The following is a 14,763-nucleotide window of genomic DNA, read 5'->3' as shown; positions in this document are numbered from 1 at the left end:
AATGCAGGGGACACGGGTTTGAGCCCTGGTGTGGGAAGATCCCACATGCCGCAGAGCAACTAAGCCCGTGTGCCACAACTACTGAAGCCTGCATGCCTAGAGCCCATGCTCTGCAACAAGAGAAGTCACTGCACTGAGTAGCCCGTGCACCACAACGAAGAGTAGCCCCCGCTCGCCGCAACTAGAGAAAGCCCGCGTGCAACAACGAAGACCCAGCACAGCCAAAAATAAAATATAAATAAATAAATTCATTAAAAAAAGAAATTGAGGGCTTCCCTGGTGGCGCAGTGGTTGGGAATCCGCTTGCCAATGCAGGGGACACGGGTTCGTGCCCCGGTCCGGGAGGATCCCACATGCCGCGGAGCAACTGGGCCCGTGAGCCACAACTACTGAGCCTGCGCGTCTGGAGCCTGTGCTCCGCAAAGGGAGAGGCCGCGACAGTGAGAGGCCCGCGCACCGCGATGAAGAGTGGCCCCCGCTCGCCACAACTGGAGAAAGCCCTCGCACAGAAACGAAGACCCAACACAGCCAAAAATAAATTAATTAATTAATTAATTAAAAAAAGAAAAAGAAACTGAGTTTTACAGAATTGATGTCTTAAATTTTAAAAATTAATTAATAATGAATCTAAATGGATTTTGTGCAATCTGTAGTATTCGTTAGCTTCTTAAATTGTGCAATTGGTGCAATTTCCTTTCTCATTTGAAATAATGTTCACTTTTAAATTTAATTTGTATTCTTTTTTTAAAGGAACCCCCAGACTTTATAAGCTTTAGCCCATACAAAACCGGAATCTGCTCAGGTTCCATTCTTATGCATCTTAACGACAATTTTACCAGGCCAACAGTATCTCCAGCATTCTGTTTGCAGGATTTTCATACTCATCTCGCCCCCTCTTGGCGTCACTGGGAGAGCCAATGACTTTTTGTTCTCTGCACAGAGGGAACAGATGTGAATGATTCAGCCTCAGAGATCTCAGACCTCACAGAGCATTTTATTAGGGGAAATTGAAGGTTTCCAAAGGGTAAATGGGGGCCCTGAAAGTTGAAGAGATAGGGTCACACGCTGAGAAGGGGTCAAAGGGCGAAGGGCATTATGTTTGAAGAGAAGCTGAGCTGGAGAAAAGGGAGTCAGCAAATCATGGGGGGTCCTCGGGGGAACAGCCAAGGTCTTGGCAGCTGAGATTTGGCCAGTGGAAGCCAATACGGAACACCTGTCAGCCACACCTAGGAAAGATCCCTGGATTACGAGCCAAATCCTGGAGGTTGTTCCAGCTTTCTTTATCCCAGCAAGCTAGTTGACTCTGCAAGACAACAGGACAAAAAAATGATGTCCTGCTGAGTTGCTGGGGCTCTGCTCACCTTAGGGACCGTATCTTGCAATTAATGGAAAAAAGGAGATGGGATCATTTTTATATCTTTTCACAAGGAGAGAAAACAGAAGTGGAGTGACTTCAGGGACTCATAGAGTGGTCATGTGTTCTGGTTTTTCCAGTAGAGTCCCAGTTTATGCCTGTTGTTCCCAGTGTAATAATGAATAGCATCTCCTTTCACTCTTAAAAGTGCCTTGGTTTGGTCAATAAAACATGTGGTTGTCCTGGCTATAATCACCTTGAAAAAGAAAAAGAATCGGTGATGAGGTTTGATGAGAAGGTAAGGCCTGGAGCGACTGGCTGGTACAGGGTGCCCAGCGCTGGGCTGGTCCACTGGGCCTTCTTCTGCCTTGGTCTCAGATACGCCACCACTTCTGCTTACTCTCTCTGTACCCCCCATTCACTTGTATTCTCCCACATCCCTTTGACCACTGCTCCCCTCGCCACCCTCTCTTTCCCAAAACATCCTGTACTTACCCCTCTGTGCGCTGCATTCTTACCTCCTGATTGGACCGGTTCTGTCAGCCCCAAGCCTGCCAAGTTTCTGGAGTGGACCAGCCAACACCCAGGCCTCCCAGAGTGGCCTGGATGAGCATGCAGATCGGGGCCCCTGGGACTTACTCCTTTTGGGGCAGATAGCCCTGCAGACAGCTTCAGATTGGAAGTTGTTATTGTTCCCTTGGCAACTGCCATAGATGAATTTGGAGCAGGCCTCATTTTCCTGATGATACCACCAGCGTGGAAGGTAGGCCATGCAGGGGCCAGGCTCCTTTGGCAAAGTGCATATGTCTGCAGGGAGATTGAGGGGCAGGGCTGTTTGGATGCCCGCTTCCCTAAAGAACTTTCCAGGCATGTGCAAAGGCACGGGAGACTGTGTAAGGGCATGAGAATTTTACAGCATGATGCAGAACTTTTCCTAATTGAGTGGATGCTTCAGGAACGTTTACAATAAAAAATCAAATGTATCCTGAACTTAAAGAAGCCTTTACTGCACAACTGTTTTGTTCATAGTGTTATGAGATACAAATAGAGTTCTTTAGAACCTCATAGTCTAAAGCGCAACAAGGACACAATTATTAAAGGGTCAGGCACTGTTCTTAGTACTTTTCATATATTAACACATAGGTCCTCTTATTGTCCTCATTTTTCAAATGAGTAAACTGATGCTCAGAGAGGCTAAGTAACTTCCCTAAGGTCACATATAGATAGTAAGGGACTTGAATGTAGATAGTCTGTTGCTCTTAAGATCAAGACCAGACCCTTTACTCTGACTGGCAAGGACCCGCCTTGTCAGAACCTTCTCTACCTACTCCAGCTTCATCATTCTCATCTCTCACTATGTTCATGCCCATCTCTGTTCTCTGGCCTTTCTAGCCTGATTATGGTATCTTCTCACAGGGTCTTTGCACATGCTATTACCTGTGCCTGGAAGGCACTTCCTTCCAATTTTTGCCTACCTACTACCCATCTTTCAGTTCTTAAATCATAGATCCCTTTCCCAGGAATGCCTTTCCTGTCCTCCCTGGCTACACTGAGCAAGTGGAGCCCATCATGGGTGTCAGGGGCACCAGTAAATGTTTGTTGAATGAATGAATGAATGAATGAATGGCCCTTGATGGTCTTCTTTAGAGCTCAATGATATAGGCAGAGAGGAAAGAGCATAGGAGATCAAAGGTGGCTAGGGAAGGTGTCACTGATGTCTATAGACAGAGAGGCCTGAAAAAAAGCCAGGAAATACAAATCATATACCTGTCTTTTATAGCTATCACGCCACCTGCCAGCATGCTGGCATTTGATGAGACTTCAGTGGCTACTTGGCATTTCAGAGGATCACGGAAGAGTAGTCAAGAGACCATATGGTTGGGACTTCCTTGGTGGTCCAGTGGTAGAGAATCCGCCTTCCAATGCAGGGGACGTGGGTTCGATCCCTGGTCGGGGAACTAAGATCCCACATGTCGCGGGGCAACTAAGCCCGTGCCACAACTACTGAGCTCGCGCGCCTCAAACTACAGAGCCCATGCACCCTGGAGCCTGCGCACCACAACTATAGAGAGAAAACCCACACGCCACAACTAGAGAGAGCCCACGCCCCACAACGAAGAGCCCACATGCCTCAGCGAAAGATCCTGCATGCCTCAACGAAGATCCCGCATGCCACAACTGAGACCTGACGCAGCCAAAATAATTAATTAATTAATTTTTAAAAAAAGAGAGAGACCATATGGTCTAATACTCACATCTTTCTTGCAGATGGGGAGACCAAGGCCCTTAAAGGAAAAATTATGTTACATCACATACCTAAACAGAGGCAGAAATGAAATAAAACCCATGTCTCTGAACACCCTCCCCAGCCCAGCACTGCTAGGATTTGTGCCAAGTTGAAGATGCACCCAATCTCTTGGTCAGAGACCAGCCATCAGCAAACCAGCGGAGGAGCCTAACAATGCCAGCGCAGGTGGCAGAAAGGGGGGGGGAGGGGTGAGCGTGTGGAATAATTCAGGGGATTTGTGAGTTACCTTGTCTGACATTTACACATTTTTTTCCACAGCTAAACCTGCAACACTTCATCTTCTCTGGACATTGTCTGCTCTTCGTACATAGGTTTCTTTCTTCTATTTCACATCTTACTCTGACTCGGGGACACATCCCCAAGGGATGGAAAGATATACTCCTCTGGGTCCTTGAAGGAGCTGGAACCCTCCCTTCTCAGGCCCAGGGCACCACCACAGAAGTAAGGAGGCTTGTTTTCATTTCATTGTCCCCAGAAGTTAGTGACCTTCACGGGGCTCAGGATTTTCACGATGATGTCCCCACCCCCAGCCCCATAACAACTCAGCATCTGATCCCTAAACCCACCACCCATAAGGTTCCAGGGAGACAGATGCTCTCCCCTAGGACTATTCTGGTCTTCCACTATTTGGATGTTGCCTGGGTGGGGGCAGGGCTTTCGAATTCTGTGCAACCCTTGGTCTGGCAGGAACCATCTCTGAACCTCGATTCCTTCATTTGCCTGTAGGATTGTTTTGAGGATTCATATATATGACAAACCTTGTAAAGTCATTGTCCAGCTGCCTGGGACATCATCATCATCACCATTATAACTAACATTGATGAAGTGCTTACGGTGTACCTGCTCTTTTCTCCTCAATCCTCATTACAACTCTATGGGTAGGTCCTATCGACATTCACATTTTCTAAACAGAAGCATCTGAAGCACAGAGAGGTTATGTGAACTTGCCAAGTTCACATGGCTGCTAGGGAGTGGAGCAAGATTTGGCCTTGCAATGTGTGGCTTCCCTGCTGTCTGAGGGCTCAGTTTATCATAGCTGCTAATTATGGGGGTCTTCAAATATCAGCATTTCAGGGGAGTTTCAAAGACCATTCTTTATCCTAAAGACAAGGATCCCCTGTAGGTGCGGGTGTGGGTGTGGGGAGACTTTGGAGGGCTACAATGGGAAGATTTGAAAGCTGATGAAGGTAGTGCTAGGGGGAGTGGCCTTTCTTATGGGAAAGCCCTTAAGTTTCACTGTTCCCTTAGTCTGTTTCATGAGCTCCAGGTCTAAACCCTTCCAGGAAGAATTCCTCTCATAATGATGGTGGGGAGTCAGTTGCCACAGACTCAGGTTCCTGCATTCACCAAGGGCATCTCATCAGGAGGAAAGGGGCTGAAAGAAGGACTCCAGATAGCTCCCCTCTTTCCCACCCAGGATCCCAGACTGAGATGGGGAAAGCATCCCTCATCTTTATCATTCTTTGTTCCTTCCTCCCAGCCAAGTTCCATTTCTCCACTGGGAAGACCGAGTCCCCAGTACTTACTGTGAAAGAACACCTCCACCAGCCCACGTTCCTGGACACACCCCAGGAGGATGAATGGTACCAGGATTGGCAGAACTCCAGAGAACCCCGTTTTAGGAGGGACTGGCCTGGCTGGTGGCACCAAAACCAGGAACTCCTGCTCAGCAGCTCCTGCTTCTGAATTTTGGCTGTCCTGGTGGTTCCACTCCAGGAACCACACATCACTGACGACAAGCCAACCACACTCCCTCTTCTGGGGAACACCAAGTCCCAGAGGCCATCACTGGGGCTAGCTGACACCCACAGCACCCTTGCAGGGACGGGCTCCCCATCCTCAGCTCACTGAGGCTCTCTGGCTTTCTGGTCAACCAGGGAGAAGGGCAAAGCTTGTCCGGGGGTTCTAGACCCCCTTAGCAGAAGGGCACGTTCAATCCCAGGGTCTTCTGTTTTCCAGGGGGAGTTTGGAGATCAAGAGGATCCTAGTTCTCTTCTCTCTTTCCAATCTTACTCTTTTCCTGACCTATCTATTTTTCTGTCTGCTTATTTTTCTCACACTGTTTTTGTTTTTGTTTTTGTTTCTTCTCTCAGTGCCTTTCTTTTACTCTGCCTGTCTTTCTCTCTTTTTCTTTGCATCTCCCTCTGTCTGGGTCTCTTTCTCCCTGCCCTTCATCTCCCTTCTGTCTTTCTCTTCCTTCTTTTTGGGCCACCCCTTTTCTTTAATCACGGTCAGAGAGTAAAGGTATTGCCATGAGTGGGGGAGGAGACAGGTTGATTCGAGGTTGAACCAAATCTTCAGAGAGTACCTGTCAAGATGGTGGTGATTTGAAAGCAGGAGAGAATGTTACAGCTAATGGAGAGCTTCTATCATCGGGTGAAATTTGGAATAGGTGATGCAGGAGGGAAAAAATAAATGTCAGTTATGACCTCAGAGCTAGCTGCAGCAGTGGGGCCTGAAGATTGTTCTGTTGAAGTTTCTAATTTAAGGCTTTCAGCAACAGTAGGACATACTCTTTGCTCATCTCTGATTTTACCTGCAGCTTTAGGAGACAGTTCTAGTGCATTATTTTCTTTTCCTAATCCACTTTTTAAAATTGAGGTGGAATTCACATCAAATAAAATTAACCACTTTAAAGGAACAGTTCAGCGGCTTTTTAGTACCTTCATAATATTGTGCAACTTCCAACTTTATTAATTGCAAAATGTTTTCATCACCCCAGAAGAAAAGCCCATACCATTAGCAGTCACTCTACACACCCCCCTAGCCTATTCCAGCCCCTGGCAACCACTATTCTACTTTTTGTCTTTATGGATTTACCTGTTCTGGATATTTCATGTAAATGGAATCTTATAGTATACGACCTCTCGTGTGTGGCTTCTTTCACTTAGCGGAATGTTTTTTAGGTTCATCCACAGTGTAACATGTATTAGTGCTTCATTCCTTTTTATGTCTGAATAATATCCAGTGTACACTGATAGCTTCCCACTTCAAGTGTCGGAGTCTCTACTTCTCTGCTCTGAGTTTTCTCTGGCTCCCTGGGAAGCTTGCTCAGCTTGAGTGCAGAACAGTCTGGAAGAGCAAAGGATTTAACAACCCCATGTATCCAGTAAGGGATGGGAATCAATGGCTAAACACCTCAGCTTCCCCATCACTGGAGATGGATGAAGAAAATTTGGAGACATGTTTTACATGGTTCTTTAGAAGGTCCCCAGTGGGATAAAGCTGCAGTTTCCCACCGTGGTAACCAACTCATAATCAACTCCTCTCCTCCTTGTATCACTTATCCCACTCCTCAACTTGTGTTTCTTAAGAAATCTCCCAAATAAACTATTATACTTCCACCCATGCCCTTCTCCTAGTATTGATTTCTAGGGGATCCAAACTAAAGCAACACCCATGGGCCCTTGTCTTAAAAGGGTCTTACGATGTTTTGAAGAAACAGAGGAAGATAACAACATCCATGGAATTCTCAACTCTCGAGGTTCTGATTGTCTTCACTCCCTTTAATGGTGTCACCAGAAATCTCAATGACCCGCTACTCTCTGCGAAGTGTGATGTGCCAACAGATGTGAATTATTCAGTCTCAGAGGCACAGGACTAAACAGAGTGCTTTATTGGGGAGAATGGCAGCTACACAGGTATAAACAAGGGGTTCTAGAAGTTGGACATAAAGGAAGGAAGCATAGAGATGGAATCAAAACAGAAGGATATCATGTCTAAAAAGAGGCTGAGATGGAGAAAGGGGAGCGAGATCCCAGGGTTCAGTCTGGGGAAGAGCTAAGGCCCTGGAACACTGGGAGTGGAGGAGTGGAAGCCAGCCTGGAGCGTTTATCAGGCACACAGAGAGAGCCTTGGGTCCTGAGCCAAATTCTGGTGGTGGCTCCAAGGTATCCTTACGCATTCAGAAATTAGAGCCTGTTGAGAATGAAGGACAGGACCAGCTGAGCATTTTGGGCTCAGCTCATCTTCAGAACTGATCTTGAAGTTATGTTTGTACATCTTTTCACAGGAGATTAAGAGGAAGTGGGTTTGCTCTGGGAAGCTCTAAATCTCCTTAAAGGAAAAATGGGATGTGGATGGGAGTGAGCTGCTGGCGAAGAGTATTGTGAGAGGAAACTGATGGCCTGGAAGGGGTGCTTGGTCAGCCTGTCTGGCACTAGGCTGGATGTCCTGTGACCTCTCTGAAGCTGGCCTCTGGGATTTCACCACGTCTGCATCCTCCCCCACCCCTCATACTTGCCAGCATTTATTCACAACCACGTCCCTTCCCAACCTCGGTTCCTGGAAAGCCACTGTCCAACCCTCTGCAAGGTGCATTCTTACCTCCTGATCGGAGCTGGTCCTGTCAGTACCTCGTCTGTCAAGGATATAACCATCCCAGAATGGACCAAGCAACACCCAGACCCCCCAGTGTGGCCCTGGCGAGGATGGGAGACTGGAACCCCTGGGACTCACCTTTTTGGGGGGCAGGTGCTCTGGCATATGGCTTGGGATTGGAAGTTGTTATTGTTTCCTTTGCAGCCGCCATAGATGAAGCTGGAGCAGGTATTATTTGTCTTATCATACCACCAACGACGGAAAAAAGCCAAGCAGGGGCCAGGTTCTTTGGGCATACTGCATATGTCTGCAGGGAGACCCCAGAGTTGAGAATTTAGAGTGCCCATGCCAAAAAAAAAAAAAAAATCAACCTTTATTGTCCAGATGAAACTGAACAAGCTCCTTTCACCTTTTCACATCTCGGGAGCCTAGCTCCACTGATGTATTTGCACATTTGCAGGGAAACCCTGAAGTGGAGCTGTTTGGGTGTCTGCATCCCCAGGGAACATCAGTCTCCCCCTTCCCTTCTGGTCACTGGACTCAGTGTCTCCCCTGAGAATGAGGAACCTCTGGTTTCATGGCTCTGTTCCTAATTTGGTGTGTGCACATCAACCTCCCACGTTACCTGTCTTGTCCTTGACTTTCCCTTCTGTAAAATGGGAATGCAAAATCCCACCCTGCTTGTTGCACAGGGCTGTCCTGAGGTGCAAGTAAGACCACCCTTGTGGCCCTCTAAGTTGTGAGTTCCTTGATTGTATCTGAATGTGCAGCTCCTAGCACAGTGCCTGGCGGAGAGTAGCTGCTCAATAAATACATCCTGAATGGATAAAAGATACGGAGTGCCTTGAAAATGCCAAATTATAAGCCACTTACTCTGCCTTCCAAACCATGCCAAGGAAAGAGAATATGGGATCAGAGTCAAAGGCAAGTCCATGCAGGGAAGGCAGCGGGTAGTTTTTCAGATGGTCAAGCCCCTTTTTTTCTTGCAGTTAGCTTCTGTTCTGTTATGGGTTGAGTCCCCCTCCCCCTCAAGTTCATATGTTGAAGTCCTAACCCTCAGTGCCTCAGAATGGGACCCTATTTGGAAATAGGATTGTGGCAGATGTAATTAGTTAAGATGAGGTCATACTGGAATGGGATGGGCCCCTAATCCAATATGACTGGTGTCCTTTAAAAATGGTAAAGTCAAATAGATAACTAATAAGGTATAGCACAGGGAAATCTACTCACTGTACTGTAATGACCTATATGGAAAAAGAAGCTAAAAAATAGTGGGTATATGTATATGTAAAACTGTTTCACTTTACTGTACACCAGAAATTAACACAACATTGTAAATCAACTATACTCCAGTAAAAATTTTAAAACATAATAAAAAAATAAAAAGGGTAAATTCAGACACAGACACCCAAACCCAAGGAGGACACCATGTGAACGTGAAGATGAGATCTCCGGGGCTTCCCTGGTGGTGCAGTGATTAAGAATCCGCCTTCTAATGCAGGGGACATGGGTTCGAGCCCTGGTCCAGGAAGATCCCACATGCCGCGGAGCAGCTAAGCCCGTGCACCACAACTACTGAGCCTGAGCCCTAGAGCCCGTGAGCCACAACTACTGAAGCCCGAGAGCCTAGAGTTCGTGCTCTGCAACAAGAGAAGCCACCGCAATGAGAAGCCCACGCACGGCAAAGAAGAGTGGCCCCAGCTCGCCGCACCTAGAGAAAGCCCGCACGCAGCAACGAAGACCCAACGCAAGCCAAAAATAAAATAAATTTTAAAAAAAGAGAGAGCGAGATCTCCAAGGCAGGGAACGCCCAAGATTGCCAGTAAACTACCAGAAGTTAGGGGAGAGGCATGGAACAGATTCTCCCTCACCACCTGACAAAGAACCAACCTTACCAACACTTGACCTTGGACTTCTAGCCTGCAGAACTGTGAGACAATATATTTCTGTTGTTTAAGCCACCCAGTTTGTGGTGCTTTGTTACAGCAGCCCTAGCAAATTAATACAGGTGCTAACTAAACTATAAGTTCCACAAGGGTCAATCCCCACAGCTAAATAGTTAAGTCCTGCTGATTTTTACCTTCTCATAGCTCACCTGTCTGCCCGTCTCTTTAACTTAAGTCTCAGTGGCTCATGCCTGGGCTGTTGAGTTAGCTTCAAACTGATCTTCCTGCCTCAGTCCTTGGCTGCTCCAATCAATCCTTCATACCGCCCACCAGAGAGAAGGACCTGGTAGATCTGAGACAAAGCTGATCATGTTATTACACAGCTAAGACCTTGACTTCATGACTAAGTCTTCCATGACCCACAGACCCTTCATGATCGGGCTCCTATTTGGGGTTCTGGCCTCCTCCCCTACCACAGTGCCCTTTTGAGCTACAAGCTCCCACAATCTTCAACCCACCATGCCACCCCACACCTCCACACCATTCGCTCCACATTCCCTCTGCCACCCCTCTGTTGTTCATTAGTGACACTCTTATTCTCCCTTCAAAACCTTTCCCGGACATCAACTCCACTGTGGTGTCTCGGATTCCATTCTACACACCACACCCTCACAAGTGCCTAAATCAATCCTGCATTTTTCTGCCGTGCTTCTGAGCCTTGTGTGCATGTTTGTCATTTGTTTACATCTTTGGTCTCATCTGTGATGTTGTGAGCTTCTAGTGAGCAGGGATTTTGTCTGATTTCATCTTGGAACCCCATTCCCAGCAGGTGGTCGGACACAGTATAGGATTTTGCAAATGTTGAGGATAAAACAAAATACATCCTGACTGAACTGAATAAGTTATTCATTGAGCACCTGCTATGTGCTAGATGCTTAAAGAGACAAAGAAAAGGCACGGCCTCTGTTATATAGGAGTTCCCAGTCATGGACGATGAATAATGTGAGCTAATATGTATCACGTGGCTGTTACATGCCAGGCATTGCTCTGAGCACTTCACGTGCATCAACATATTTGATCTTTCAAATAACCTTTGACATTAGTCTTTTTGTTATATGAGGCACCGCAAGGGAAAGTTGTTAATTTGCCCAAGATAAATAGGCTGGTACAAGCTGGAGCTAAGATTTGAACTCAGGAAGTCTGGATTCAGAATTCCTCAATGATAGGCAAATGAACAACTTACTATCCTCCTGCCTGTCTACTCTGCTCCATTGTCAAGTCCTGTTTACTTCACCTCCTAAATGCCTCTCAAACATATCCTACTCTTCTCCATCCCCTCAGCGACCGATCTGGTCCAAGCTACCATTTTCTTTCATCCTGAAGTCCTTTAAGCCACTCCATTCCTGCTCTGTAGGCATAGTAAAAGCCACACCATGTCCCCACCTGCCTCAATGAATGTCCATTGATCTTAAGATCAAGGTGAGACCCTCGCCCATCAGGCCCTACCTACCAAGAATCATTTTTCCTCGCACCATGCTCATACTTGCTCTTGCTCTCTGGCGTCCCTAGGCCCTACCATCGAGCCTTTGTACACGTACGTTCCCTGTGCCTAGAAAGCCCTTCCATCCATTTTTTCCCTAAATTTGCTACATCCTTCTGAACTCAACTCCAGGTCTGCTTTCTCAAGGAAGATTTCCTCAACCTCCCTGATCACACTCGTCAAATCCTATTATGGGTCTCAGAGACAATCGACAAATATTTAACTGAATGAATAAAAAATCTTTGATAGTCTTAATAGATTCACAGACATGGAATATAAACTTATGGTCACCAAAAGGCAAAGGAGGGGGAGGGATAAATTAGGAGTTTGGGATTCACAGATACACCCTACTGTATATAAAAGAGATAAACAACAAGGACTTACTGCATAGCACAGATATAACTATATTCAATATCTTGTAATGACCTATAATAGAAAAGAAACTGAAAAAGATTATATATATATATATATATATATATATATCAATTTGTCATACACCTGAAACATTGTAAATAACTACAATTAAAAAAAAATAAGAATCTTTGATAGTCTTTTTGGAGCCCAGGGAGATGGGCATGGAGTTAAGATTGCATCAGCAAAGGACGAACCCTCTGGTCTGGAGTGGTCAGGGAAGCTTTCCTAGTGCTAAGTTGGATTTGTATAGGCAGAGAGGCAGTCAATCTGGAGCAAAAAGCTATTTTTTGCATTTGTTAGAAATACAAATATCTTAATTATCACTTGCAGCAACAATGTTGATATATGGTGGGCCAGCAATGGCCCCCTGGGGACTAAGAAAATCATAGGAGTGGAAAAAAAAAAAAGAAATAAAAATAATAATAAGAGTGAAAAGGAGCCAAGAGGCTATCTGGTTCAATCCCAGCCCTACACCTATCTTTTGTTCAAGGAAACTGAGGCCCAAACAAGATGAAGATACTCCCTAATGTCATACATCATGTTTAGGGGTGGTGATCAATCTGAATTTCAAGTTTCCCAAGTCCAGCAATCTTGCTCAGAGACCAGCCCTTAGTGAACCAGGGACAATGCCAGCGCAGAGGGGCAGAAGTTGAGGGTATGGGGAGAGGGGTTGGTTACTCTGAGACTCTCAACCTTACCTTGTTGGAGGTTTAAGCATTTTCTTCCGCAGCTGAAGAAGCAACACTTCTCATGTCTTGGACATTTTTTGTCCTTCGAACATTCATCCCTTTCTTTGAATTCACAGTTATCTTGGATTCTGGGGCATCTCTCTAGGGAAAGGACTTATAACCATGAGTCTTACAAGTCACAGTGCCCACCCTTCTCCAGACCCAAGGCGATTCCAGGGAGTCAGGGAAGTTTGCTTTCACTTTGCTCATCCCCAGGAGTCCTTTTCCTCAGGGACTTTCATTTATTTCCCAGCACTGCCTGCACCATCCTCCCTTCTAACTACCTCTCACTCTCTACCTAGTCCCACCCCCTAAGGCAGGATTTCTCAACCTAGGCACTAGAGGCGTTTGGGCCGGATAATTATTTGATGGGTGGTGGAGGCTGTCCTGTGAATTGTAGGACATTTAGCAGCTTCCCTGGCCTCTACCCACTAGATGCCAGTAGCACTCCCCACTTGTAACAACCAAAAAGGTCTCCAGACGCTGTAAGTGTCCCCCTGGAAGGCAAAATCGCCCATTGAAAGTCACTGGTCTAAGCCAGTGGGGTCATTTTGGGCTGGTTGAGGAGACAGTGTTTTGGAGTTCCTCTGGGGGGCGCTATTGTGCAGTGATAAATATTGTGCACCCTAGCAGTCAGATCGTTGGGTTTTTTAATTCTAAATTTGATTTACCACTTACCCTCTCTGAACTTTGTTTTCTTCATTTGTAAAATCATTTTAGCCTTACAGAGTGGTGAGGAAGAAATAAGACAAAGTGTGTAAAGCTATAATCATTGTCACTGATGCACAGTAATATTAACTAACATTATAGACATATATATAGTTACGTGTCTACCATAAGCCGAGCACTCTTCTAAACGTTTTAAATGGATTACCTCATTTAATCCCCATAATTGTTCAACGAGGTAGATTCTATTAATATCCCCATTTTGCAGATGAGGAAACTGAAACACATGCAACTTAAGTAACTTGACTACTAAGTGGTGGAACCGGAATTTGGACCCACCAAGTATGACTCCAGATCCCTCTCTTTAAATCCCTCTTTCTGAATGTTCAGTAAATGGTAGCAATTATCATTATTTTTATATAGTCATGGAGTATTGCTGTCTTAAGTTCAAAGGAACTTCTGGATATTATCCTTTAGCCCAAAGTCAAGGAACCCCTGGGGAGGCAGGGACACTTTATAGGACTACATTTGAAAGAATCAGGAGTTGATTCTATTTTTGTTGTGGGGTGAAGGGAAGGTCCCTTAGGCTTCCCAGATTCCTATAGCCCCTCCCAAAAATGCTAGATCCTGTGATTCTTCCCCCTCTCCACCAAGAAAGACCTTCCATTTCAACGGTGCTAAAGGTAGGGGTTGCCCCAGGTCTGGAGTCTTGCATTCATGGAAGGGATCTTCCACAGAGAGGGAAATAGGAAGAAATATCCCAAATATCTCCCTCCACTCCCAACCCAGGACCAGGGCTAAGGTGGTGGAAAGCAACTCGAGCCTGAGGTGCTTGTTTCTTCCTCCCAGCAATATTCCTTCGCTCCAGGGCAAGGCCTGAAGCCCCAGTACTTACTGTGAAAGAACCAGTCAGTCAGACCATGTCCCCGGACATTCACTAGAAGGATGGATAGCACCAGGATGCTCAAAGGTCCAGAAGACTCCATTCTGAAGGAAAGCTGTCTTGTCCGGTGGTTCCAGAATGTAAAAATGTCTGGCTGCCTTTGTCCAGCCTAGTCCTTCAGCAGTCAGTATCTTGGATATGAGGGGTGGAGTCAAGCCAGCCACCTCCTTTCCTGATGGGAACACCGAGTTCTTGAGATCATCAATGTGACTAGCTGGCGTCTACAGCCCACAACCCTGGGCTAGGATCTCTTACTGGATGACTCTTCATCCTTAGCCCCCTCAGCTGGGGTGGACTTTCTGGTCAACCAGGGAAAGTGGGCAAAGCTTATCTCACCTTTCCAGGCTACCTTAGGAGTGAATGTCACGCATCCAGAGGTCTTTATCTTGATAACTTTGAGAGTTGTAGAATATCCTCATTCTCCATTTTCCATTTTAACTGGTACACCCACTCTTGTTTGTTTGATCAATGTGTGTCTATTGATATCTTTTATTTTTTTAATAATTTATTTATTTATTTATTTATTTATGGTTGTGTTGGGTCTTCGTTGGCTGCGTGAGGGCTTTCTCTAGTTGAGGCGAGCAGGAGCTACTCTTTGTTGCGG

At 46.0% G+C, this 14,763-nt stretch overlaps 1 protein-coding gene across 1 annotated transcript; it reads right to left on the bottom strand.

Moving 5' to 3' along the window:
• Nucleotides 1-2,898: 2,898 nt before the first annotated feature.
• LOC118880969 (eppin-like) lies at nt 2,899-14,230 on the bottom strand. Its single transcript, XM_036825217.1, has 5 exons — nt 14,112-14,230; nt 12,521-12,652; nt 8,121-8,289; nt 3,889-4,043; nt 2,899-2,903 (listed from the first exon to the last, which is right to left on the bottom strand). The coding sequence occupies exons 1-5, from the start codon at nt 14,200-14,202 to the stop codon at nt 2,899-2,901; spliced, it is 552 nt and encodes a 183-aa protein (XP_036681112.1). The 5' UTR covers nt 14,203-14,230.
• Nucleotides 14,231-14,763: the final 533 nt, after the last annotated feature.

Source organism: Balaenoptera musculus, chromosome 15 (assembly GCF_009873245.2).
Source record: "Balaenoptera musculus isolate JJ_BM4_2016_0621 chromosome 15, mBalMus1.pri.v3, whole genome shotgun sequence".
In the NCBI taxonomy this organism is placed as follows: Eukaryota; Metazoa; Chordata; class Mammalia; order Artiodactyla; family Balaenopteridae; genus Balaenoptera; species Balaenoptera musculus.
Note: the sequence above shows the minus strand (reverse complement) of the source record. Positions and strands in the feature narration are given on the sequence as shown.

Bases quoted from the DNA above. Each gene is read 5' to 3' on its own strand.
- LOC118880969 (XM_036825217.1), bottom strand. From the start codon at position 14,202: ATGGAGTCTTCTGGACCTTTGAGCATCCTGGTGCTATCCATCCTTCTA. The intron at 12,653-14,111 runs GTAAGTACTGGG...TCCTTTCCCTAG, and splicing joins GACTGACTGGTTCTTTCACA to AGAGATGCCCCAGAATCCAA. The intron at 8,290-12,520 runs GTAAGGTTGAGA...GTCTCCCTGCAG, and splicing joins ATGCTTAAACCTCCAACAAG to ACATATGCAGTATGCCCAAA.